We start from the raw sequence: 26478 nt of genomic DNA, 5'->3' as shown, positions 1-26478 counted from the left end.
GGGTTTTATTTGTGACATAAAATAATAAAGTGAGAATTTACAGCGGCGGTGCACTCTGCATGGTAAGAAGACATAGCGTGTTCACTATGTATATGATATCATATAACCCAGCATTTATTATGAACGATTATATAAAATAAATTAATATTTATACTTTCTCTCTACAGTTGTGTATATTTCTTTTTCATATTACATATCATACATAGTATTCAATTTTCACGAGCTCTGTCGTGATTGGATCGGTACAAAATCTCCTCACTCTCTCAACTCTCTCTCTCTCTCTCTCTCTCTCTAAGCTAAAGCATTGAGCAAAGTGGGAGGAAGAGACCCAAGTGAGATGTAATCGGAGTCTCACTGTAGAACAAGCGTTTGTGGCATAAGCAGACCAAGACAAGCAAGTCTAGCTATGGATTCATACTGATGTCCAAGAATTTCTTGGCTTTTCTTACTGTTTATTCCCTTTATCCATCACCTCTCCTCTGCTCTTCCCCTAATTAAAAAGGTACTGTTTTTCTTCTGCTACTGCTTCTGACTTTTGCTACATTTGGCTCTATTGCAGTTTAAGTAGCCACTATTTTTGGTTAAGTTGTGGATTGATCTCAAATGGGTTTTGCTCAACTTGTTTTTCTGGGTCTTTAAAAGTGAATTTTGAATAGAAATGAGCTTGCCCTTTTGTTACCAGTTCATTTGGGAACTGAAAGTGATCCAAAATTTTAAGTTTTTCGGTAAGGGAACTGATCCAAATCTTTAGTTATACCGAAATGCATATGCTTTACTGCCCCTTTATTTCTGTAAATCTTAATTGCACTTTGTCTTCCTTTCTGGGTTTATTCTTTTCATGATCGAATGTTGATGGGGTCTCTTGGTGCTGGGTTAATGGATCTAGTTAGGAAATGATCATGCTCAAGGATACCATTTTATCCTTTCCTCTACTTAAGCTTGTTAGGTAGAAATCAATCCTGGGTTTTATCGAATCTTTATGTCCAGCTCTTTTGAATGAAGTTTCGGCCTCACCAGAAAAAAGAAAGCTTTTTTTTTTTTTTTTTTTTTTTAATGAAGGATTATTCTCGTTTTGAAATTTTCTTAGGATTTAAGTAAGAACATCTTTGGGTTTCTGTCCTTTTCACGTTTCAGCTTGTTTCTCTTTTGTTTGAGCTTTTCCTGGATTTCTTTTGCTTGTATACAGATTATTTATATTTATTTATATTTATTGAACAGATTCTTGCTCCCTGGTCTCCGTCAATTGAAATTAAGAATGTCCAGACCTCTGCATCGAGGTTCATCTGGGGCAGCGGGGGAACGGATCTCCGGGAATAGCAATGATTTTTGGGACTCCCAAATGAAAGATAAAACAGATAAAGAAGATTTGGAAAGAAGAGCTTCTTCTGATAACAACAGTATTGCATTTAGGTTTCCTATTCGAGTACTTTTCCCAGACAATTCTCCTTCCAAACATGGAAATACTGGAAACGGCTTTGCATCTGATCCTTTAATAGCCAGTACTCCTAGAAGTCGGCACAAGTTAGCGCTGCTACTGTTGAAGTTAAGTTTAGTATTGATTGTTATTCTTGCTCTTACTGGATCCTTTTGGTGGACAATCTCCATCTCAACGACTTCAAGAGGTCGCGTATACCATGGTTATCGGCGACTCCAACAGCAACTTGTTTCCGATCTGTGGCATATTGGAGAGCTTTCTCTTGGTTCTTCAAGGTTGAGAGACTTGGAATTCTGTCCTCAGGAGTTTGAAAATCATGTTCCCTGCTTCAATGTTTCGGAGAATCTTGCCTTAGGTCTTTCTGATGGCAATGAATATGACCGGCATTGTGAGTATGGAATGAGGCAAAATTGTTTAGTTCTTCCACCTGTGAAGTACAAAATTCCTCTTAGGTGGCCTACTGGTAGAGATGTCATCTGGGTGGCAAATGTGAAAATAACTGCGCAGGAGGTACTTTCTTCTGGAAGCTTGACCAAGAGGTGAGCTACATTTCTCTTATTAGCCAACTGTGTTATAATTTTATTAACCTGTCCTGATCTTGCTTTAATTTTGGATTTCCTTGTACATACAGGATGATGATGTTGGAAGAAGAGCAAATTTCATTCCGTTCAGCCTCATTGATGTTTGATGGTGTTGAAGACTACTCTCATCAAATTGCAGAAATGATAGGGCTGAGAAATGAATCTAACTTTATACAAGCTGGGGTAAGTGGATTGGAATTGTTGGAACCGACCCCAAATGTTAATGGCAACATTCTTAACTCGTTTCTTTTTCTTGGTTGTCTTCCCTCTTGTGTAGTTTATTGCACTTATAACAGGTCTCTTTAGAATTTTAGCCAAGTTGTTGGCAAATTTTTTTTAGAGCATTTAATTATATTGAACAAGCAGGGGCCTAGCCTAACCCCAAGTCCAAATGAAAGGTTTTTCAGTTTAAGATAATGAATCAACACACTCTTTTATTGGGTAGTTATAGTTACATGTTGATAAATATGTCAAATATCACCTTTGGCATGAAAACTGCAGCTCAGGTAATAAGCTGTCTGACCTGTTTCAAGGCATTTATGTTTTACATCGCTAACTCCAAAAGAGAGTGAAAGTACTTTAAAACTCCGTAGGGTACTCTACCAAGTGTCTCTGGTGACTTTGGTGCCATTATATGTGTACATGTGCATACATACATACATACCACATAAATACAGATATACAGATATACGTCATATCTGTTGGTTTCTCTTGCATGATTGATCATTTACAGAAAGTCTTATATGATTCTGATTATTACGAAAACGGTTAGCATAATATGGTTATATTATGATCACTTGTAGTATATTTTCTCTTTGATGTACTGCAACATGAATTTGTGCCATATGAACTGTATTATATAAACACTTTTGATGAATGAAAGTGTCAACGTTAATTTTGCAGGTGAGAACCATCTTGGATATAGGATGTGGTTATGGTAGTTTTGGAGCGCATCTCTTTTCCAGTCAGATCCTAACTATGTGCATTGCAAACTATGAGGCTTCAGGAAGCCAAGTTCAGCTAACACTTGAAAGGGGTCTTCCTGCGATGATTGGTTCTTTTACTTCGAAACAGTTGCCATATCCATCTCTCTCTTTTGATATGTTGCATTGTGCACGGTGTGGCATTGATTGGGACCAACGAGGTAATCAGTCAGAAGTTAATTATCACAAAGTGGTTCTTCTTTCTAGACTTACATGTATGCACATGTAATTGTATATCTGCAAATACTCTGCGTTATGTTGTGTTTGTTGTAAACTTATCCTGAAACCTGTGTACATTTCGAGAACTGAAAGAAAACTATGTATCACAAATGTATAAAACCAACAATATCAATTTCTCTATTTTAAAGAATTTCCAGAAATATTAGTAGATCTTCATTCTTTAGAAGAATATTTAGAATAATAGTTTATGGGTTACAAAGTTTTCCTGGGTGTGGTTGTATATTTTGTGAAGTATTATCTGACCATTAATAGGGTAATTGGAAAAAAGAAAGTTTGAATAAGAGAAAAAATTTGATGTGATGCACTAACCTTAGTTTGCAGAATCTTAGAATCTGGACTGTGAATTTGAGCACCTTGGTTTTGCTTTTGTGAATTTCTGGATTTGGATGGGTCCATGTTTAGTGTATGTTAATCATCTGTATAAAATGTTATGTCGTACAGATGGGATCCTCTTGATTGAAGTTGATAGAGTTTTGAAGCCCGGTGGATACTTTGTCTGGACATCACCAATTACAAATGCTGAGACGTTTCGTCGTAACAAAGTGAATCAGAAAAGGTGGAACCTTGTGCATGATTTTGCAGAAAATCTCTGCTGGGAGATGTTATCACAACAAGATGAAACAGTTGTATGGAAAAAGACCAGTAAAAGGAATTGTTATAGTTCGCGGTAAGGAAACTAACATGGTTTTTCTTCTCAACTTGGGATCATATGTGTTTGGTCTTTAGTGCACGCAAATAAGAGCTGATACTGATTTGTATTACAATCTGCTTATTCTTTAGGAAGCCTGGTTCAGGTCCCTCTATATGCAGCAAAGGCCATGATGTTGAATCTCCATATTATCGACCACTCCAAGCTTGTATTGGGGGAACACAAAGCCGCCGATGGATTCCTATTGAAGAGAGGACAACCTGGCCTTCAAGGGCTAATCCAAACAAGAGTGAACTTGCAATATATGGTACTTCTTGTGTTCTTGATACAGCTTAGAGTGGAAAAAATAAATGCATTATTTGCTTAGCCTCTGACTTATCTATGTATCTCTTACGTTATTTTTGGTGAAAATCATATGCTTTATGTATGTGTTATAATTTTCATTCAGGATTGCACCCAGAAGAACTCTCTGAGGATGCCGAGACCTGGAAAATGGCGGTCCGTAATTATTGGTCTCTTCTGTCACCATTGATATTCTCAGATCATCCAAAGAGACCCGGCGATGAGGATCCTTCACCACCCTATAACATGCTTAGAAACGTACTTGACATGAATGCTCATTTTGGTGGTTTTAATTCTGCATTATTGGAAGCTGGAAAATCTGTGTGGGTCATGAATGTGGTCCCGTCAAATGGACCCAATTATTTGCCCTTGATCCTTGACAGGGGATTTGTCGGTGTTCTGCATGATTGGTAAAGCTACTTTTGTCTTTGCATCCTCCTTTCCTTACATCATGTTGTCTTACAGTTACCGTTTATGTACTAACATCGTGTTTGACTTGGAATCTCAAACTTAACCAAATTTCATCTGCAAAAAGCACCATATCAACTTAATTTGATTTGCTTGCTATCCCAAGTCTTGTTGCTATTGGGTTTTTGTATTTTTTAACTTAAACATTCATGAAGGAGAGAAAGTAGATTCGTACCCTAACTAGGGATTTTTTTGGCCTTCATGTTTAGTAGTCAGCTGGTGCTCCTTCCCTTGGTTGATCAGTGGGGTAAACCAAACAGGAATTTTGTATTATAAAAATGACCTCAAGCTTCTTAAATTAGGCTGACTTTACGGATCTGATGGTTGAATTCTTGATGGGGGAATTCTTACTTCATTTTACTTGGTTAGCTGCCAAATTAGAAAACTCTGGTTAAAATTTCATTGGGCAGGACAGTATTAGAACAGCCTTGCCATTTGGAATAATTCAGCATTAGAACAATTTTGTAACTTGGGTAAATAACTTGAAGAAATAACTAGCAATGCATGCTAAGGGATGTCATCATACATTTGGTTTGTGAAAGGATACTTGTAACTATTGAATTTATAGTTTGTTTTAATACTACTTTTTCTCTTTTTCAGGTGTGAACCCTTTCCAACATACCCAAGAACCTATGATCTGGTGCATGCAGCAGGACTTCTTTCCCTTGAAGTTGATCACCAGCGCAGATGTACCATTCTGGATCTATTCACTGAGATTGATCGATTGCTTCGTCCAGAGGTACCCATGCTAAACGGTCCTATTTTATCTATGGTTATTTTGCAAGGGTCCTTTTTGTTCCAATTCTATTCAATGGCTTTGAATGTTCAGAAGAACTAGTCAGACATGCACTAATTAATTTCTGGATGTTGATTATCATGCAAGATTACAGAGTATATAATAAATTTCAATTTAAAAATCAATTTACTATCAGAGCATTCTGTTGTGCCCCGAATATGTTATTTGTTGCATTGAATGGGTTTTTGCACGCAAGATTGAATTGGTTGCCATGCAAGTTTGTATGTCACAGTTATATTATTGGTATTTTTACCATTTAAAGAAGATGAAAGTATCAAAAAATTTAAGTTTGTAGCAAGGACCATGTGGGTGGTCTTTTGTACATCCATAAAAATCATGTGTCTACTGCATATATGGTACTGTGTAACTGTTCCACTTTTAATGACTCAAGGAAGAAAAATAAAACTCTCATTTGGTTTTGGCTATGTTTTGGTGATACTAATACTGGCTGTTGGTTTTGTCTGTGTTTTAGTTAAGTGCGGTTTCTTTTCCACGCTGGCTATTTGCCCTTAGAACGAGGAGCTGATAAGTAAATTGTAGACTCATAGAGGAAATGCTTTTTAAGCCTTTTATAGACACCAGTTCTTATAGATGGATAGATGTCTAGTAACATGTCAGGATGCAACTGGTCAGAACACATGGACAAGCATATGATAATCATATTTTCCTTTAGTGTTGGATGAAGCCTTTAACCACTATGCATCCACAAGTTATGTAAGATGCTAATTGATTAACTTCAATGCCACCGAAACACAAAAGAAACTTACAGTTGCTATGAAGGATTGTTTCTTCTTTGTTTCATTATGTTAGTTATGATTCTGATGTTGATGGTTATTGCAGGGTTGGGTGATAATCCATGACAAAGCTGCTCTTGTCGAATCAGCAAGAGCTCTGACAACAGGGCTGAAGTGGGATGCGCGTGTGGTAGAAATCGAAAGCAACAGCGATGAGAAACTACTCATATGCCAAAAGCCTTTCTTCAAGAAACAAGCAAACTAATAAGGAGTTTCCAAAGGGAGCCTGAGATATGGTGGTATATCACTTCATTCATATTCATTTACTTATTTTAATCAATCATCATAAAGCTCTGCCGTTGAAAGGAGGGAATCAAAAATTTTGGACAGAAGAAACCAAAGAAAACATGGGAGAAAAGAAATCAAAATTCGGTCTTGTAAAAGCGACACAACTCCTGTGGAGCCGTAAGGCTGCCATAGGACATAGGTCATGTAATTATTATGGTATTGAGGTCCGGAGCAAGTGAGAGAGAAGTGTAGGATTAGATTTTTAATCTTCCATGTAATTTCTCATTGTAACTATACAACCACATGATTAAGATTGTGAAGATCATTACAGAATAAACAAATGCAGTCAGTTTCTTATAGTGTAAAAACATGCTTGGCAATGCATTTATGTCAAGCACCATCAAAAGTTGATTATATTTTACATTTGCAATATTACATGATCCATTTCAAATGTGAAGCTTGTAATTTGGCCTTCTCTTGGGAAACAAAGTTCGCAAGCATGCTTTAGATTTGTCCATGTGACGCAGCAAATGGCATTAGCTCTCTCAGCACAGAGGGTTGTTTTTTCTCTACTGGGCTTATTCGAGACATACACCCATGAGTCTCTCTTGGGCCAATTGGTTCACTAGCTCTCTCATAAAATTGCTCATAAAGTGTTAGTATTTAAATGTTACAAAAGAAAATTATGATTTCGTTTAGAAACACTAAAGATTGGATGAAAGGGGCAAGGGGCAAAGGGCTTGTAGCACAAGTGGTTAAGAACGTTTACTCTTATATCTGCACTAGAGATCCTAGGTTTATTTTCCCTGTCCGCCAATATCGCTTGTTTTAAAAAGATTGGATAAAAAGGGCCCCTATGTTGGTTAAAAAAAACTTTGAACAAATAGAGAACATGGCAAATGGGAGAAATATTGGGCGGCAATGGAGGGCTCTAGTGGTGAAGCATATACATAAATAATTCATTTTTTCTGTATACGTGTTAAATTATGATTGGCAAGTAAGTAGGAATGTGATTTATTCCATCTAAAATTTATTTCCCTCCATATTTTCTTTTCAAAAATCTATTCTTAATTGGGTTAAATTATAGGTAAACCTAAAAATTGGAAAGAGAGTTTGAGAAATTGTTGTAGTATCAGGTCATTTTGCTGAAATTTAAATTTCACTTCAGTTTGGGCAGAGCGCTGCAAATTCCATGGCTTGGTGGCGCCTCCTCGTTTCCAAAACCCCCACCGCCACACCCCCATCTCTTCTCCCAAACCCAAACCCTAACCCTAATCGCCTGCAGCTCTCCCTCCTCCTCCTCCAAACCTCTCCATTCTCCACCTCCTTCCTCATCACCAAAACCCCCAAAAAATTTAAAAAAAAGCGCAAGAAAGACGAAAGCCCTCGAACGAAGCTCGTCCAGACCCAACCCAACCTCATCCCCCACTTCGAGCACATCGTCGAGCGCGATGCCCACTACCGGTTCCTCACAAAATCCAGAGACTTCCTCTCCAAGCAGCCCCACCGCGTCCTCCGCCTCGACGACGCCGGCAAGCTCCACCGAGAACTCGGCTTCCCTCGCGGCCGGAAAATCGCCCGATTCCTCCAGCGCCACCCCCTTCTGTTCCAAACCTACCGCCATGTCGACAACAAAATGTGGATCGGCTTCACCGAGTTCATGGAAGATTTGCTCGAACAGGAACGAGTCATTGTCGACTCAATGGAATCGGACCGAGTTAACAAGGTTCGTAAATTGCTTATGATGTCCTCGAACAAGCGTATCCCTTTGAGTAAAATCTACCATTGCAGGTCCTTATTTGGAATCCCAGAAGATTTTCGAGACCGGGTTTCGAAGTACCCTAATTATTTTCGAACTGTGATTGAGGAAGGTGGGAAGAGAATGCTTGAATTGGTGAATTGGGATCCGTTGTTGGCGGTGAGCACTTTGGAGAGGGAGTTTATTGTTGACGAGGAGAAAGTGAAGAGGGCTTTTAGGTTTCCAGTGAAGCATGGGAAGGATTTGGGTTTGGAAAAAGAGGATGAGAGGAAATTGAACTTATTGAACTCGCTTCCTCTGGTTTCGCCGTATTCGGATGGGTCAAGATTCGACCTTTGGACTCTGGAAGCGGAGAAGTACAGAGTGGGAGTGTTGCATGAGTTTTTGAGCTTGACATTGGAGAAGAGGGCTTCTATACACCATGTTGTGGAGTTCAAGGAGGAGTTTAGTTTGACCAAGCATACTTATCAGATGCTTTTTAAGCAGCCCAGAACGTTTTATCTCGCGGGGACAGAGATGAATTGGGTTGTTTTCTTGAAAGATGCTTATGACCAAAATGGGGTTTTGATTGAGAAGGATCCGCAGGTGGTTTTCAATGAGAAGCTGTATAAGTATGCTGAAATGAAGGAAATGGAACAGGGTTGTGTTGATCAATGGAAATGACAAGAGGGTTTGGACAATTTGAGGGAGTTCTTTGCTTGTGCTTCAAAGAATGTTGTGTTATAGCTTGAGGAAGCTTGGACCTAGAAGGAATTTGGGTGCATCAGAGGTATCTTGGTTGGTCCTTGACATAACTGTATCTTGTGTTGCAAGGTTTTTCGAGTCATAAGAAATCATAACATGTGATGTATATAAAGCTTGGTGGCACCTTGTGGAAATTTGGATTATTTATCAACGATTTACTTGGTAATTTTGTGGATGAAGGTGTGCAAAAATAAACCTCCGGGCTTTGAGTTGCAGCAGGAGTTTTCATGTCTTGTTGGTCAACTGGTGCCAGGGTGATGGTGATCATTTAAGAAAATGAACTGGGAATTTTGTGAACAGGGGCATTCTGATTCTACTACAAAGCAAGGATTTACTTGGAGAGCAAATTTTGTTTTTGTATTCTTTTGTAACTAGATTTCAGGTACTTAATGATTGGTGAAAATGAGCTCCAAAGTTCTGTTCTGATCCTTTGAGCGTGAACCTTGTAGAGTATCCTTATGATCGTATGAAAAAAAAAAAGGAGGGAGAAAGCTACGGAGTTTGGTAAAGTTAGTTGTTAAGCACTTGTCCTGTAAAATAAGAAATTAACTTTAATATTTTGTTTGTTACTTTGTCTACAGAAACGTGTGCGTTCTTAGAAAATCTTTATGGGGCCAGCTTGGCGCGATGAATCTTGTAGTATGCCTTTTTCTTTAGTGACATCCTATGCTATAAACACCAAGAGGTAGCAATGAACCAAAATTTTAGTTCACAGCTCTCTCTCTCTCTCTCTCTCTCTCTCTCTCAGGCCATAAAGATTTGAAACAGGAGAAGATAAAGCTTGAAGATTTTGGTTTTGTTTGCAAGCATTATGATGTTTACCCGCACACGTCTTTCCACGTCAAGTTTTGGTCACAAGATTTCTCCTCTTTAGGGCGTAATATAATATGCCTGGCCTAAATGGTCATCTTCCATGTCGAAGTATCCCAAGCCTTGCTCTGTTTTTCTCTTTCTTTTTTCCATATTAATTTGGAATCATACAGTAGACACAAACCTCCAGCTAACCTTCGCCCTTGCCGCCTAGAAATTGAACTACTTGAATTGCTCTCACAATGTGAAATAACAGTCGGGAATTTCGCGACTTGCTTGCATCATTATAAGGGAAAACCCCTTTTTGGGGCGAATGGCCGATGCCTGGTATCACAGTACATGACAATATCGATGAACAATTTACTAAATCATCATTTTCCAAATTCGCTTAGCTGCTTTGGATGTGCATCTTGTAGTAGGTTTAGGTTGCAACATCAACATGGGTTTCTTGTCTTACGTTCTCTAATGATTACTTTTTTCTTTTGCCTTGTAATGAATAGTAAGAGCCAATTTGGTTTCAACTAAATAGAAATGAGCAAATATAGCAAAAATGCAGCCTGCATATATATAATAACCGATGGAAAACTGACATGAAAACTGACATGAAAACTACCAGGTCTTTGTAGCCCTACAGACTTTGAAGAGACTCTGAAAACAACAGAGAAGGGAGAGACACCCCCTACAAATTTTGTGTCAAAATTTTGGGAAGGCCCGCTAACATGGAAAAAGCATCTAATGGGATGAAGAGGGGAGTGCAGCTATGGATATGCTCTTGGACTTGCGTATGTTTTTCTGTACATCACTTGCACCGCTCTTGTGCCCATGTATGGGAAGTGATGAAGTTTTTCTTGGTGATATGGTATTAGGCTTTTTTAACGAGGCACGTTTTTGGTTAAGCCTCTTGCCATCTTTTCTACGAGGGCTCCATCCTTTGTTCCCTAATGCAGCTTTGGCTACACTGTTTGTGAGTACCTCTCTTGCTCTTTGTGGTTTGATGGACTGCTTGTTCAGGTACACTAGCTTCGGGAGGAAACCGCAAACTGCCTTGCGCAGCTGCTCATCACTGATGTTGTTCTGGATTGGATTCCCTAACAGATTCAGAGCCTGCAGTGAGTTGTAGTTAGCCACCAGCTGTCCCATTGCCTTTGTTGTTGTTATCTTGTTGAAGCTCAGGTCCAGAACTGTTAACTTCAGTAGCCTATGTAGACCCTCGACATCACTGATCTTGTTCCCAGTGAGATAGAGCTCCTTGATTAGAGTGCAGCTTGATAACCCTGGCACCATTAAGATCCACAGTGAATCAGTGACCATTTGGAATAGTATATTTTACTTGGGAAAGCTTGTTTTCTAAGATTAATTAGATGGTTGAAAAGTTAGAATGATAAAAGCTTACCACGTCCAACTCTAGAAATGCGGTTGTAACTGACATCAAGTACACGCAATCGAGTTAAGTCTCTTAGTCCTTCAATGGTGCTGATTTTGTTCTTCGACAAGTTGAGCGTGTGAAGGCTCTTCGGCAGCGATCCTGGAGTGATGTGGGCTGCAAATTGAGAACAATTGCCAAGAAGCTTAGTACCGTTAACCAATATGCAAGTATTAACTTCTATGGTTTATTTGTTTTCTGCTATAGCAACATACCTAGGAAGTTGTTTGACAAGTTGATAGATCGAAGACTGCCTAAGCATGAAATGTTGGGGATAGCTTTCAATCCCATACCAGATATGTGAGCCACAGTTGTAGAAGAATTTAGAGTCTGGATCACAGTATTAGCATGTAAAGTATCCTCGTCAAGACCTCGACTAAAGTAAGTTGCGCTTTTTGATCTAGTAGTCTCAGGACTCACCGGAGATTGAGGAGTCTCAGGAGTGGGCGGGGTCGGTGGGGTGATGAGTCCCTCGTAGTCATATTCATTATTTTCCGAGGGTTGCATTTTGAGATCTTTCACCCACTCTTGCACTCTTGTAGATGAGGATGTGTCCGCTGAGAAAGCAACCCATTGGTTCTGAGGCCATAAAGCAGAGCCTCCAACGTTAAAACCATCCCAGCTCTTGTTGTCATCTGCAATATTCTTCCCCTTGTTCAATGATTCTCCAGTACAAGACAGAGGTGATTCCATCTTGACAAACTGCATAGCCCGGTTTGGTTCGAGTGTATCCGAAGAGTACCCTCCTTGCTTGTTCAAAGAAATGGGGCTAGGCGTTTTTTGTTTTGCAGTCCTTGTTTTGTGCAGGTTCCTGTGGCTCCAAAGGAACAACTTCCACCACAACTTTCTACTTCTAGAAGGAAGAACTTGGCTTGAAGAATGCTTCTTCAGCATCACTTTATCAGCAGTGAAGTGGGTTAACACAGAACCGGGGCTGCCAGGATCAACATACTTCGTCACACTGTCTGCCAATTCATGTAATTCTTCAAAATACTGAGTCTTCGAAGCAGGCAACTTAGATGACATCTTCTTAACCACATCCGTATGATGAGTTTCCAAATTAGAGCATGACCTGGTAAGCTTTGGTGATGCCCAAAACTCTGCCTTCCCTACGCCCGGATCACTAAGATGCCCACTTTCAATCCTATCAACACCCCTATCACCTGAATCAGATTCAGATAAATCCATCTTCCCTGATGGAGTCACTTCACCTGAATTGGCTTCAGGGGTTTGCAGATGAGAGCAATCATTACAACAGTTTTCCCTCTCCAAGGGGTTCCCTTCATGCTCATCTTCCCCTTCATAGAATGCTGCTTCAACAAACCCAATAGGACTGTAAGGGCTCCTTGCCTTGCCACTAGGGGTAGTGTACTTCTTCTCAACACCATAAGGTATCAAGACTCCTAAAGTTGCTGGCTTCAAGGTCCCATCAATCTCCAAATGTTTCACTGGCTGTTGTTGAAGCCTGACTTGCAGGGTTCTAATTGCCTTGTCCACTTCAACAGGTCTTGCAGATTCATAATCTCTCTAAAATTAAACAGAAAAAGCAAAAAGAGGACGGAAAATTGAGCGGATCACAATTCACAAAGTTCAACAAAAACCCAAATACATATATCACATTACAATAAAGAAACCAACTATATTGAGAGAGAGTCTCACCTGAACCTTCTTCTTCCGCCTAACTATCACAGAGAAGCAACTGAATTTTGTCATTTTTGATACAATAAACTCTGAATCCTAAAAAATACACCGAAACCCAAAAACGCTTGTATTTCAGTCTGGTTTTGCCTGCTGTTTTCTTCAAAACTGAGCTCACGTTCAAATTCCAAAAGTCTGGTTGTTTGGGCTTTACACTGATGTTAGTTGGACCAAGTGTTTAACCATAATCAACAGGAAGGCACCAAATCAGTGACTGAGGCCACCCGAAACAGGGTTGATGACCAGAAAACTGAGGGCCAACACCTGCTCCGGCTCGAGAAAACTTGTCCGAATTGTCGGCCAGAGTTTTATATGCTGCAGCTCCTCTCTGGAAGCTTTGGGAAAATGTGTTTGTTCAAAAACCTTCTCTGTTCACAAAACAACAATAAATAATTTAGAAATACTTCCAAATCATTTTAAAAACCAACATTAGCTTTCTTTGAATCAAACGCATGAACCCAATTCAGAGACAAATCCCGTATCCCCAGAAAACCACCAAGACACGAACTTTATTGCAGAAAACAACCACCACCATACCAATTAGCATACAAAAACTTTTAGAAGCAACACGTCAAGATTGATACGTATTATGTACGGCCATCATTTTGTGGCAAAAAAGATTGGCAAAAAGAAAGACAAAATCTTTACATATGTTACAGAGTTTTTTTACCTGCCAGAATTGCTTTAGTTTCCCAAAGCAACCGGTTTCGAGCCTCTATCTAACTTCACAATGTGAAAAGAGAGAGGGAGGGTGGCGGAGGTGATGGACGAGCGCATTTACTCTCCACACTCCCCACTGGACGAAAGTTTTCTGACTCTCGTCCTCTCTCCTGGTGCCTTACAGGCGTTGAAGCTTCTTTTTGAATGAGAAGAAAGAAAGGTCTTGGGCTCCTTCCAACCTGAAAAAACGGCTTGAAACTCTCGTTTGAGCGGTGGTTGTGGTTGTGGACTAATTAAGCCACAGCCTAAAAAACACTAGAAATAGGCAACAGGAGATGGAGAGATTTAGAAGATATAGAAGAGCCGCACAAGAAAAGGACATACGCGCATGTTACACGGTTTCTGTAACATGTAACTCTGCCAATATAATATCCAGACCAGAATAACCTGCCATAATAAAACCAATATACTATAGAATTAAATAAATATATTTTTCACCTCACCTTCTATATCATCACCTTACTTATTGCCACAATAATGTGATAGAATATCTTCTCAAATTTTCACCATTTAATACGATTCTTTTTTCATCGGGATCATCTCGTGATGTTATCAATCCACATATGTTATAACTTATAATACGTGAATACTAAAACATATTATACCCTGGAGTACAATCATGTTGCACATCCTTATTATAACACGGTGGTGATTGATAACACCTACATAAAAATCGGCATAGACTTCCCTTCCCTACCACATTATTAAATAAGTAACCTAACATGCACTGCGGAATATGAATCCTAATAACACGCGGTATGTTCTAATTGGACATTGTGTCTTCATTGAAGGTTTTTTTTTTTTCTCTCTTCATTAGGTACATTATTGCATGTACAAAATTATAATTGTATTATAATAGTATAGGATACTACTTTGAAGTGCTAATAACACTTCCCAAATTTTTAAAACAATTTACACAATTATAAGGTCTAAAACTGAATTTGGATTTAAACAAAATATCTGGTAACTTACAATCTAACTTTACATAAGTATTTGACTCGAACACATACTTCACTCACTAGTATGTAACCAAATTTGTATGGACAGTATTGATCTGGTGGTTCAATTCAATTAATTTTGTCACTAATTTGGTAGGGACCGATGATTAATCTTGAGCTGTTTAGTATTTGGACGCAATTGTTGGGGTCCAGGAATTAGTTAGATGAGGGTCTTCGTATTTGATTAGGACACCCAATTTTGTTTGCTGGTTGTAGTTTAATGCATTATAGGCATGTCCCATGTTGCCAATCAACTCACCTACTTTCACATCACACATATAATAATAACAATAATCTAATAATAAGGCCAAAACGCTGGTTCGTACGCACCACCGTGCAGGTCCGTTGATTCCTTTTGTGTGAACATTATTCACCGCCTTCAGTCACCCTTTACGTGTTCCACCATCATTGTCTTTCTTATTTGATCCACTCGAAATTAGATTTTGCTAATATCAGTCGTTTCAACGGCTGCTAATATCAGTCGTTCAGGCGGCGGATGAGAAACTAGCAGTCATACATTAAGAGTTAAAGAACTTTCTCAGTGATAAAGCTCCAGTGCGTGCACCCTGCAAATTAAATCATGGGCCTGCCTTTTCTTTGTGGTGGCAGACAGAATATCTTTCCTATTTTAGAAGATGTAAAATCGTTTTTATCATCAAGATGTTGAAATTTTCATAAGAAATTAAAGTGTTTTTTGAAAAAGCATTTGGGAGTGCTTGCTAAGGAAGCACAGGGCAGATGCTTCTCCAGAAAGCCATTCTATGATCCAAAAGCGCTTTTAAAATTTTTTACCACACATTTTGGCGAAGCACTTTTGATTGTCAGAAAAAGCTTTTAACCCTTCCAAAAGCACCCCCATCCGGACCCTACCCCTCAATTAATTTCATTATACTATATCATAGTTTATAATATTTATCAATTGGGTTGAGATCTTATGATCATGTGAGCTTATTGAAACTGAGTTTTCATGACCATGACAGGCACATGAAGCATGCCACTACTCTCAAGCTACCATGTAATTGTTACAGCATTTTCTCATTTTCTTGGTTGTAATTGCTACAGCCATCACATCTCCAAAAATCAAATATATTGCCCAATATGAATGGCTGATGGGGTTATCTACCTAACTTACTTGCTACTACTTTATATCAATTAGTAACATAGTAGTAAGTGAAAAGTGAGTCCTGATGTTGTCATCTCTTTGGATTGAACATTACTCGACTCATTTTCTTTTTATTTATAAATTAAAATTCAAAAAATGTACAAACGATAATCTAAACTACTTTAATTTACGGTTAAAACTTTTAAGCAACCAAAGTATTTGGCCTTTTGAATTTTATAGGTGTGCTTGATGATGTTGCAGTGTACCTTTTTTGATGAACTTTTGAGTTATATGGGGCCAAAGCCCAATCAAAATGGAGCTTTGGAAGGCCCAGCAACAAGGTGCTGCTCTGAAAGCAGGGGAAGGAGCATCAAAACTGAAAGCCCCAAATGAAAGCACTTCGCTCTCTTTGTGATTCTATAATTACTGACAATTTGGTCTTCTTAACACTCCTCCATAAACAATCACTTATTTACGAGTCTTGTGATGTAACAACACCTTGAAATCCTCGTCGAATAAGAATGTGTTTTACTACCGGCTCATAAGCAAAGAGTGCTCAAAACCTCATATATCATTCCAACACAAGTTATCTTTCCAACGGGGGGACATTGGGTCCTAACAAAATTCCTAAATGAACCTTATCATCTTGCATTTCCTTTGCCTTCTCTTGCAGCTTGCTATATGGAACACGAACAATGTATACATGAAGTTAGTTAAGACAATGTGTCCACCCGCTTGCACCCGTGCCATTTAGAAGATTATTGTTGTGTAATTTCGTTGAAAAGGTAGAAGAGTTGAGTCATTCTTCTTAAATTGTAACAATTTGAAAATTACAACGGTTAAGTCGTAATAAATAAAAATAGAGAGGTTAAAGTGGAACTTCTTCAAAACTCAGACCATCACTGTTGCCACAGGATTAATTAATACACGTGTCAGCAACTTAGTCTGCTCCCACAGAAGGCCAAACTACACTGCGCAGCATTCAATCACAACAGGAGTCCCGAAACGGCTCGTCGTCTACATCACCATCTTCCACTTTGGTTTCTTCTCCCCCAAATCTCTCTCTCCTATCTTTCTCTCTGTTGCTCACTCTTCAATGCCATGGCCTCCGCCACCGTCGTCGACCACCACAACCCTGACCCTAACCCCAATCACCTCCACCTCGACTCCCTCCCGCTCATCGACCTCCGCCTCCTCTCCCAATCCGATCTCTACTCCCTCTCCCTCACTTCCTCCTCCTCCCTATCCAATCCCACCCGCCGGTTCGACGACGACGTTTTGATTCCCAAGATTGATCGTTCCGTCTTCAACGAATCCGCCGGCAGTCGCAAGCAGACCTACTCGCGCCTCCGCCTCGCTCCACGCAACTCCCAATTCCCAATCCCCAACCCCAAATCTCAACCCACCCCCTTTTCCCATTCCCAATCCCGAGACCCAGAAACCCGCCAGATTATCTCTCTCTTGAAACAACTCTTCCCCTCCTCCGAGATAGCCGAAAACGACGACGTACTCGTCTCTGTCCCCGTCCACCTCGCACAAGACGACTCCATTCCCGGACCCTCCGTGCAAAACGCCCTCGTCGGCCTCAGCGCCGATGTCGGTATGAAGCGGAAGCGAGGCCGTCCACGTAAAGATGCCAATGCCGTTATGGCTTATCCGATGGTGAAAGCTGACGTTTCGATTGAAAGGCATGGCGGTGGCGATACGACACCCGGCATTGTCGTTCAGAGCAGTGACGGCAAGCGGAAGCGAGGCCGGCCGCGTAAAGACGAGAACCGAGTGGTTTCGGTGTCTGAGCGTGAGAGAAAATCGAACGTCAAGGAATCGAGTGTCACGGAAGAGAGAGTGAAGGTGGAGGAGGCGGAGATGGTGATGGTGAACGAAAACGGCGTCGTATTGGATTTGGCTGCGTTGGGGAATGCGGACGATTCATTTGGCGAGGCGTTGAGGAGGAGGACTGATGGGTTGGAGACGGAAGCGCAGTTGCTAGGGTTTCTGGGAGGGTTGGAGGGAGGATGGTCGAGTGCGAGGAAGAAGAGGAAGATTGTGCAGGCGAGTGAGCTCCTTGATGCGTTGCCGAGGCAGTGGAAGGTTATGCTCTCTCTCAAGAGAAATGGAGGCCATGTTTGTCTCTTCTGTAGACGATACATAAGGTACTTCTCTCATTGTCAATGCTCGTGTCTGTGTGTGTTGTTTGTATACAACTGTTGTATTGAGTTGACATTATGAGAGTTAATTGCTCATTTGTATACAACTGTGATAATCTCACTGTTTGACAATATTTTTTCGGGTCATATAAGTTGAAATTCATTTGCCTGAATAATGGAAAGAAAGAATTTTTCAAAGATGAGGACGGGTTACTCTTTTGTAATAAACTCACCTTTGCTTCTGTTTGTTAATTTTAGGGTCTGCATAACTCTAGAGTAAACTGATCTTTAGATGTTGTTAGGTTTGATTCCTTTTATTTGTTGTCTTTTTTGGGTGATAGGTGGGAGAGTTTGTTCAATTTTGTCTGTACTTGTCATTCTCGGAATTATTTTGCTCTTTATAATTGCATTAAGTATCTCGTAGCAAAAAAATATCAAGAACTATTTTGGGATTGCTTACTTCGTGATTTTTTTAGCATATAGTGGCCAGAGGGATGTGAACCTACTGTTAATATTATTTGATACCATTCCTGCAAATTTAAGTTGAATTGTTGTGTGGTTCTTATACTAGTTTCCCTTATTTGGTATTATTCAGCCCTAATGGGCAGCAGTTTGTGTCGTGCAAGGAAGTTTCTTCGTATTTGCTCTCTTATTTTGGAGTCAGAAACGCGTCAAAACCTGGTCATACGGATGGCAACATTCCACTTTCTAATGAATTGGTTTCTGGAGATGTAAGTTACTGTACACCATCTTTTTGTTAATGTTTTTTTTGTTGGTTTTGTTGGTTTTTTGTTTCATTCATGTTATTGATTCAGGGAATCCAACAGGATACTAATATTACCTTTGAAGATGAGAGCAAAGCTGATGAGCTTGCTACCTGCTCACTAATGCCTATTTCTTCTGTATCAACTGGTCATGAGAAGCAGGCAACCTTCTTGCATACAGAAAATTCACGGGAAATTCAAGCAGGAGAGATAATGGGCATGCCTAAGAAATTTGACCCTGTAAAAACTGGTGTTCTGCAGACGTCCTTGAAGATTCATGAATCAGTTCAGATAGACAGGGAAGCAACTTTGGATGCAGTAGCCAATTATGATTTGAGTTCTGATTTTCCTTGCGCCAAAGTAAACAAAGATATCGAAAATTGTCTTGGAACATACAAGCGTGAATCTATTTCATTGTCTTGTGAGGAACAAGCCATGAAGGCTAACAAAAGTGGAAAAGATCTGGGGTTCTTTGAGCAGGGTAGTGCATTTAATTTGACAAATGATAAGTTGACGAAGGCGGATGAGGCTACTGATGGTGGTCTTAGCTGTGGTGAAACAAATGTTTTTGACTGCTTTCCTGATGGAATAAATGATGGTTTCAAGGCTTCTGTGAATTCAGTTGATGTTACCAAAGTGGACACTGATACTGCTTTAAATGGTATGGGAAAAGAACGTAGGACTGAGAATATTGACAATAACCAATTAAGTAGCACAGTAGAAAATACAAAAATTGATGATGCGGATGATTTTGGGAATGGCAGGTCTACATCTGGTATTAGTGAGAGTCACTTTGGACCTGAGGATGTTTGTACTAATGTCAAGAAGCAAAGTACTTCTGAAGCCTGCTCGCTTGTTCCTTCAATTTTGGTAGAGTCTCGGCGGGAAAGAGGTTTATGTAGTGCGTCTAGTGATGAGAAAACATGTGATGTTGGAAATAATTTCTATAGCGAATCATTCCGCACATCTTATGAGCCTAAGTGTGATGATATTGATATATCTGGGAATGATGACAAGACTATCAGTTTTGGCAGCGGCCATGCTATGCCAGATGTGGATGCGATGGAGATCAGTGAGCATGTTATAACTACTGGAAAATGTTCAAATGTTCCAGCTCAGGATGGAAAAAGTTGTATCACTTTAAGTAATGCAAAGAATCCTACTTGCTCACTGGACGAACTTTGTCAGGAAAAGAGTTTTCAAAGAAATGTGTCAACTCCATTTGTTAAACAGGACATAGGTTCTGCTAAAACTGGTATGGTTTGTCCATCTGGCAGTGCAAGCAGCTATGCTCTAGTAAACAATGTGAATAACACATCCTCAAGCTCAATGGAAGAATTGAAAAAGGAGGAGGTTAAAAGATCTTGGAACAATGAGGTATTGCTTGCTTTTGACAGCAGTCATGGTGGACCAGGTGCCAATTCTGTGAAAAGCACTGGGCATGAAAGAAGTTCAGGACGACCTTCCCTTGTTCGTTCAGAGAATAGCCAAACATTTTCCACTGGAAATAATAGCTCAGTGTTGGAGGATAAGCTGATTACAGGTTCTGTTAATGGTTTAATATGCCCAAATGGTAGTGAGCAAACCCCTGGTTTTGAAAATAGTCTAAACAGGGTTTATAGCAGCATAACGTGGGAGCAGCCTAATACAGAGAATGCAGAGAGCTCTAGAAACAATGATCCCATGACTGGTTTTCTAAATCATTCCCAACCTAGTGGGGATGTCATGGCTGAGCTGATGTGGAGAATTGATGAGCAAAATGTCCAGCAGAGTGGACTCGCTGATACATCATCTGAACTTGTGCAATCATCTGGCTGCCATCCGAACTTTGATATGTTATCAGGGAAGGTATGCTGTACATATAGAATCTGTGTAAGGGGCTGTGTTATGTGTCCCTGCTCCAGTTATTGGAATATACTATTCAACTTTTTCATATTTATGCACAATTTTAGATTTGTTCAGAGCATACAATGAGTGCCCTTGGTAGTCTATCCGTCCCCTTCCGTAAATTATTTCAATTTTTCTGTACAATTAAAACTGCAAAGAATCTGATCTCGTCTTTTAATAGAAGTATTTTTGTACTACATTTTCTTTCAACGAACAGGGTGCAGATGGAGCTTTAAGTGTAAATGAAAAGTTTGACAACATATCAGGTTTGGAAGGACTGAAACCAGGTAGAATAGAGAAATTGGAGTATAATTTCCAGACAGCGCAAGCAAGCTCCCATTCCAAGGAATCAAAAGTGTTGTCATATGATGGAGAGATGGAACAAGGTTTCAGTTCATCTGCTTGGCTTGAAAAGGAATCCCTGCCTTCAATGCCAAATATAGCAAACAGGCCTGAGACTAACATCTGTGTCTGGTGCGGAAATGAGTTTTATCATGAGGTTTATGAAGCTGGGGCACAAACTGGTTCTGTGGGTTTGATGTGTGCAGCCTGCCAGGCCAAGTTCTCAAGTCAATTCAATTATTTGTAGTCATCCATTCGTGCCGTTGCTCCCAATGAGGATTTGCTTGTTATATACCCATCATCCTAGCAGGAACTAGAATTTTGTTCAAGGTAACTATCATATCGAACCACTAAATGGATGCTTTGGTTAAAAAAAAAAATTCAACATCTTTTTTGGCCTTTAACTTATCTGAGCAAAAATATGGTATAAATAAATATCACAAGGCTCTTGGAGCACCCATATATGCATTTTACTGCTGATACCTCATATTTGCAAGCCATTTAGAGGAAGCTTTGTTGTGAATGTTGAGTTTAATGAATGTCTGATATAAGCTGGGCCAGTACACCCGTGTATAGGCCAATTATCATTTTTTTTAATCTTTCCTACTTTCTTTTTTATCAATGGGTGAGAGTGAATTTTAGCTTGAGACCTCTTCCAACATTGTGGGAAGAGAAATACCACTAGACCCCAAACTAGTTGGTCCCCTTCCTATATTTCTGGACTAGTTTGGGATTGTTCCATTATGCTATTATGTAGATAATGACTATGAGAATGATTGTGGATTATTCTGATATCTTATATATCTTCCAGGCATTGATGGAACTGTTTAGAAGACCACGTTAGTTCGTTGATAGATCTATGTTGTTATACAAGAGGCAGATTTTGTGGTTCTGGTATGGAGCTCTATGCCAATTCTTGCCAGAGGTTTACTTGCTGCAGCACATTTATTTTTAACTTTGTCTCCCTTCGGGTCTAAATGACTGTTTCATAATTGACATTGATTTAGGCCTTTTCCTTTTCCTTTCTGGTGGAGGACCTTTTTTATGTCCTCCTCACAAGAAAGAAACTGAATGTCCAATTAGGGTTCTGGACTGACTTGTGCATGACAACTTGGATAACATTTTTTAGCTCCGAATATAAGCCTCTCAAAACAAATTGTTACTGTCAGTTGCTTGCATAATGTCATTTGTTTTACCAATCCAATCTTGTACTTGACCAAATGACAAACATTGAAGCTATGACTAATGCAAGTAAGTTGTAATGTGTTATTGCAATTTTGCCTTTTTCCCTTTTTCAGGGCATTCATGATAGGGTTCCATATCCATATGTTTTTTTTTTCATTTGTGCTTATGCAAAACCACAAACCCGTGTACTTTTCTCGAAACACAAACTGGTGCATTGGAAAGTATTCGGGGCATGGGATGCCAGTAAATAAGAATGGTTTTCATTTTGTGCTTTATGACAGGCATGGCACAGCCTTTCTTTCAATTTATGGATCTGTTTGCTGCACGGGTAGCAGTCGAAGAAGAAGAGGCGGCGACGGTGTTGATAGGAGCAAAGGTTTGCGTTTTGTGACTTCAATTCTGTGCTAAATGCATGGTGACCCTGACGCCCATTTTGAAGAATGTTTTGATGGTTGGTTAAAAATGCATGGTGGTCTTGTCAGTTCGTGAATCCTGATTGCTGTAATTTTGTTGAAGTACATAGATTACGATATCAGCCTTCTTATACTGCATTGTTTTGGCTGATGATTTTTGTCTAAAAAAATAATCCAAAAAAATAATAGAAATTAGACATGTTTTCTCTTTTAGGAATTTGCTCTCTTATCTCATCAATTTTTTCTCCTTTTAAATTTGGTTCATGTGGTTTGTCGTTTCCACGTTTTAAATTTGTTAATTCTGTGTTTTCTTCAAATGTGTAGATGCACGGCAATTGCCTCAAAGTTGAGCCAACGAGAAGCTGCCACGATTTTCTCATATGTACTTCTGATTTCTTATTAGTCACGTACCAAAAAAAGACAAAGCAAAAAGAAAAAAGAAAAAGCAAAAAACAAATACTAGTTTACGTTATCACCAACATTGATACTGCCAGCGATGTCTCCGCGTGAAGTGCTTTGTTAGCAACCATTTTATTAACAACACTTCAAATTTAGTTTTATTAAAATAAAATCTTCTTAAAACCCCAATTAATCCTCACATAATTATATCGGACTTTTTCCCGGTAAAAAAAAAAAATATCTCAACTAAAAAAACCTTTTATTTATTTTGACCAAATATATCCTCAAGTAACACGTTTCGGCACCATAGAGAAAACCTTTTATTCATAATAAAAAATATATGTATGCCATTTTTCTGAGAAAATAATTAAGTCATCATAGAAAAAACAATTTTTTGATTCCCCCAAGAGAATTTTAAATACAAATTTCTTTTTCTTGAATAAAAAAAACATCTCATCATCATGGAAAAAAGAGTTTTTTGATTCCCCTAAAAGAAATTAAAATACAATTATATATATTTAAAAAAGTATATAATTTTTAATAAGATGGGCGTGGAAGGAAGACCAGTTGATAAACGAGTTGGCAAATACAGAGACACGAGTGTGACCCAAGAACTCACCGATATCTCCAAGTCTCGGTCCTCGGCTCTCCTTTCCTCTCCACCCCATAACCAAAACCAAACAAACCCCCCCTTCCCCACAAATCCAAAAAAGAAAAAAAAAAAGAAAAAAAAGAAAAACCGATTTTTCTCCATTAGCAATAATCTAATCTTAATCCAATCCAATCCAATCCAATCCACTTATCAAGCAAGCCTCGACGCCAAAATGCGCCGGGCTTTCTTCCCTGCGCCCCCTCTCTCTTCCTCAGTCGCCGTTGCGCTGTTGCAGAGCAGCTCCGTTTTTTAGCTTCTTTGTTTCTATTATTTTTCTTTTTTCTTTTTTGATTTTTCGTTTTGGCGTTTGGGCTGGGTTGAATCTTAAATGGGGATTAGGGTTTGGCAAACTGGGATCGTGATATTGTTATTATGGGTCCGGCTAATTTCTGCCGCAGAACCCACCTCTTGCCCGACGGAGTCCGTTAGCGATGCGATCTTTGGCTTCCGGTATTCCAGTTGTCCCGCTAACGGCGGTGCCAGATCCGTTGATTCCATCGGTGTTATCGTGGTACGAATCTTTTCCCCTTTTTTGTTTTTTGTTTTTTGTTTTTTGCTTTTAATTTATTGAAATTTATGTTTTGGTGGTTTATACAAAGAGTTAATTTTTTATTTTTTTAATGTTAAATTTATTGAGAATTATATTGTTGGTATGTATCTGGGTTTGCTATTATTTTTTTTATTTATTTGAACTTATATAGAAGTTAGGCTTTTCAGTGTGTGCATTGACCTTGCGATTAGGGTTGTATCGTCATTGTAAAAGATTAAATGGGGCATACCCATTCCTTAAATAATGCTCCAACAGAGCTGCCTGCCACTATCTGAGATGGGTTCATTCAAAGATTGCTGTTTCCAAGAGGATTATTGCAGGTTTTTGAGTTTTGCTAAATTTTGTATTGAAAATGCTTTGGTGGCTTCTGATTATTTACTTGGACAAACAAGAACAATACATATCTCTAAAACAGTCACTTGATGACCAGAATCCCGCAACCATTTTCTCCTATAAATGCTTTAATTATCACATTTAGTTTAGTGCCTTGAAGTCTTTTTGTAAAACTTATCTTTAGGGGCGAGTTAATAGAATCTGTATTGATTCCATAGTAGAATGAATCTGCAATGCATAAGTGTCCTGCCATTTTTTTTTTATCTTAATTCCTTGGATTAATCTAGTGCTGAGATGACTCAGTAAGCACTTTTAACTTAGCATTTCGAACTATATTTCTTTTCTTTTTTTTTTTTGGGCTGTGAACTTTGAAATTGTTTTTGACGTTTATATATTTGTTGTTCTAATTTTATTATGTATTGTTACTTTGAAGGGAGATGAGGTTTCATTACAAAGGGCATTAAATATGGTTCACAAGAATACTCATGAATATGTGGCAGTGCTATTCTATGCATCATGGTGCCCTTTCTCGAGGATGTTTAAACCAACGTTTTCCATCCTAGCTTCTTCGTATCCATCCATCCCGCATTTTGCATTTGAAGAATCTGCTATCAGGCCAAGGTTTGTAAATATCTATATGATATAGATATTGTATATATTGTGAACGTTTTGTTACTAGCAATTGAGAACTTAACTGATTAATTCTTTGCAGTATACTCTCTAAGTATGGAGTTCATGGATTTCCTACTATTTTCATTTTGAATTCTACTATGCGTGTGCGGTATCAAGGCTCCCGGACTCCTGGTTCTCTTATTGCTTTCTACAGTGATATTACTGGTAAGGATTTTCTCTGTTGTATGTTTATATTTTGAACTTTATGAGAACCATCTTTAGTATTGCATAATGTGTTGGTCTCTTTTCTGGTGTTTTGCGTCAGCATCCAAAATCATGTTTTCTCAATACAAGATTTGCCATTCTTTAATCTTTCTCTTTGTATTTTTATTATGAAAAAACTGTTTTTCCTGTGGAATGAATATTTACTGACCATAGTAAATGGGTGTAGGCATCAAGACTGTATCGCTGGACCAATTGTCCCTGGAAAAGATCGGATACCCACTAAATCATGAGAAGCATGAAAGCACTGAGCAAGAAAGCTGCCCTTTTTCATGGGCTAGATCTCCAGAGAACATGCTTCGGCAAGAAACATATTTAGCTCTGGCCTCTGCTTTTGTGCTTCTGAGATTGCTTTACTTCTTTTTCCCTACTCTACTTTCATTTGCTCAAAGCGCATGGAGACGGAATATCCGAAACATGAGATTGGGGAGCTTGTTGGAGCACCCGTTGGCCTTTCTGAAGCGAGCAGTACAGTTATTTAATTCTCTAAAAGAGCCTTGCAAGAGGAGTAATTTGCAGGAAGGAGCAATGAATGCCAGGGTTTGGGCATCCAAGTCACTTGCCACAGTTTCCATTGGGGATGCAAGCACCAGCAGGGGTTACAGCAGTGACTGAATACCATTGACGGTTATCTGAACTGGTTTTGATGATCCTATGAACGGCGAGGCTGCAGAATGTGTTGTGCCAGAAACTTTCGGTAATCATCTCAACACCCTTGATTAGGGTGTCATGCGACAGAGGTGAAACATGTCGTTGTATCTTGTTGCTGTAGCGGTTCAGTCCTTGCTTGTCTATATGCTTTATAGGTTACAATATGTTTATCATTCAAATTGCTGAATTTGGACAGCAATTTTTGAATAGGTTTAATAATATTAGTAACCGTTTCATGTGCCACTCAAATGTGCCTATGTTCACTGTTTGTCAAACGATTGGCTGTGGCTTTTAGCTTATAAATTTCTGATCATTCCTAATGGAGATGGAAATCCTGTGTTGTGACCCTGTAATGGATTATTGGTCTTGATTGTGTTGGGATTAATTGGAAGTTATATTCTCATCGGTCTACAAAATAGCATCCTCCATGAAATTTCGTTGTCCACTCAAATTGCTTCAGAACTAAATTATAGAAACTGCTCAGAATAGTT

At 39.1% G+C, this 26478-nt stretch overlaps 5 protein-coding genes across 9 annotated transcripts; 4 read left to right on the top strand and 1 right to left on the bottom strand.

Moving 5' to 3' along the window:
• On the top strand, positions 177 to 6967 carry LOC18789211 (probable pectin methyltransferase QUA2). The gene is made up of 9 exons (XM_007225113.2): positions 177 to 502; positions 1219 to 1974; positions 2067 to 2199; positions 2920 to 3160; positions 3681 to 3906; positions 4020 to 4195; positions 4337 to 4640; positions 5299 to 5437; positions 6335 to 6967. Exons 2-9 carry the CDS (start codon positions 1256 to 1258, stop codon positions 6491 to 6493), a joined length of 2097 nt encoding a protein of 698 aa, XP_007225175.1. The 5' UTR covers positions 177 to 502; positions 1219 to 1255; the 3' UTR covers positions 6494 to 6967.
• On the top strand, positions 7438 to 9636 carry LOC18793932 (protein ROOT PRIMORDIUM DEFECTIVE 1). Its single transcript, XM_007222668.2, has one exon. The coding sequence runs from the start codon at positions 7709 to 7711 to the stop codon at positions 8936 to 8938; it is 1230 nt and encodes a 409-aa protein (XP_007222730.1). The 5' UTR covers positions 7438 to 7708; the 3' UTR covers positions 8939 to 9636.
• LOC18793920 lies at positions 10370 to 13985 on the bottom strand. 2 transcript variants are annotated; one of them, XM_020554352.1, is made up of 6 exons: positions 13621 to 13985; positions 12912 to 13318; positions 11673 to 12779; positions 11468 to 11582; positions 11223 to 11369; positions 10370 to 11103 (listed from the first exon to the last, which is right to left on the bottom strand). In XM_020554352.1, exons 2-6 carry the CDS (start codon positions 12963 to 12965, stop codon positions 10562 to 10564), a joined length of 1965 nt encoding a protein of 654 aa, XP_020409941.1. In that variant the 5' UTR covers positions 12966 to 13318; positions 13621 to 13985; the 3' UTR covers positions 10370 to 10561. The 2 variants fall into 2 exon arrangements, with proteins under 2 accessions (XP_020409941.1, XP_020409940.1); XM_020554351.1 differs by having other exon boundaries at positions 11468 to 12779.
• LOC18789433 lies at positions 16724 to 23162 on the top strand. 4 transcript variants are annotated; one of them, XM_020565601.1, is made up of 7 exons: positions 16725 to 17923; positions 18513 to 18648; positions 18733 to 20529; positions 20786 to 21240; positions 21722 to 21804; positions 22377 to 22471; positions 22833 to 23162. In XM_020565601.1, the coding sequence occupies exons 1-4, from the start codon at positions 16872 to 16874 to the stop codon at positions 21155 to 21157; spliced, it is 3357 nt and encodes a 1118-aa protein (XP_020421190.1). In that variant the 5' UTR covers positions 16725 to 16871; the 3' UTR covers positions 21158 to 21240; positions 21722 to 21804; positions 22377 to 22471; positions 22833 to 23162. The 4 variants fall into 4 exon arrangements, with proteins under 4 accessions (XP_020421195.1, XP_020421190.1, XP_020421203.1 ...); XM_020565614.1 differs by lacking the exon at positions 22833 to 23162 and having other exon boundaries at positions 18745 to 20529; positions 22377 to 22763; XM_020565598.1 differs by lacking the exon at positions 22833 to 23162 and having other exon boundaries at positions 22377 to 22763.
• On the top strand, positions 23448 to 26394 carry LOC18791086 (5'-adenylylsulfate reductase-like 4). Its single transcript, XM_007222907.2, has 4 exons — positions 23448 to 24070; positions 24876 to 25063; positions 25155 to 25279; positions 25506 to 26394. Exons 1-4 carry the CDS (start codon positions 23888 to 23890, stop codon positions 25949 to 25951), a joined length of 942 nt encoding a protein of 313 aa, XP_007222969.1. The 5' UTR covers positions 23448 to 23887; the 3' UTR covers positions 25952 to 26394.

Source organism: Prunus persica, chromosome G1, assembly GCF_000346465.2.
Source record: "Prunus persica cultivar Lovell chromosome G1, Prunus_persica_NCBIv2, whole genome shotgun sequence".
Taxonomy (NCBI): Eukaryota; Viridiplantae; Streptophyta; class Magnoliopsida; order Rosales; family Rosaceae; genus Prunus; species Prunus persica.
Note: the sequence above shows the minus strand (reverse complement) of the source record. Positions and strands in the feature narration are given on the sequence as shown.

Bases quoted from the DNA above. Each gene is read 5' to 3' on its own strand.
- LOC18789433 (XM_020565601.1), top strand. From the start codon at position 16,872: ATGGCCTCCGCCACCGTCGTCGACCACCACAACCCTGACCCTAACCCC. The intron at 17,924-18,512 runs GTACTTCTCTCA...GGTATTATTCAG, and splicing joins TTCTGTAGACGATACATAAG to CCCTAATGGGCAGCAGTTTG. The intron at 20,530-20,785 runs GTATGCTGTACA...TTCAACGAACAG, and splicing joins TTGATATGTTATCAGGGAAG to GGTGCAGATGGAGCTTTAAG.
- LOC18791086 (XM_007222907.2), top strand. From the start codon at position 23,888: ATGGGGATTAGGGTTTGGCAAACTGGGATCGTGATATTGTTATTATGG. The intron at 24,071-24,875 runs GTACGAATCTTT...GTTACTTTGAAG, and splicing joins ATTCCATCGGTGTTATCGTG to GGAGATGAGGTTTCATTACA. The intron at 25,064-25,154 runs GTTTGTAAATAT...AATTCTTTGCAG, and splicing joins GAATCTGCTATCAGGCCAAG to TATACTCTCTAAGTATGGAG.
- LOC18793920 (XM_020554351.1), bottom strand. From the start codon at position 12,965: ATGACAAAATTCAGTTGCTTCTCTGTGATAGTTAGGCGGAAGAAGAAG. The intron at 12,780-12,911 runs GTGAGACTCTCT...GTTTAATTTTAG, and splicing joins GGCGGAAGAAGAAGGTTCAG to AGAGATTATGAATCTGCAAG. The intron at 11,104-11,222 runs GTAAGCTTTTAT...TAATGGTGCCAG, and splicing joins CATTTCTAGAGTTGGACGTG to GGTTATCAAGCTGCACTCTA.
- LOC18793932 (XM_007222668.2), top strand. From the start codon at position 7,709: ATGGCTTGGTGGCGCCTCCTCGTTTCCAAAACCCCCACCGCCACACCC.
- LOC18789211 (XM_007225113.2), top strand. From the start codon at position 1,256: ATGTCCAGACCTCTGCATCGAGGTTCATCTGGGGCAGCGGGGGAACGG. The intron at 3,907-4,019 runs GTAAGGAAACTA...CTTATTCTTTAG, and splicing joins AGGAATTGTTATAGTTCGCG to GAAGCCTGGTTCAGGTCCCT. The intron at 4,196-4,336 runs GTACTTCTTGTG...ATTTTCATTCAG, and splicing joins GAGTGAACTTGCAATATATG to GATTGCACCCAGAAGAACTC.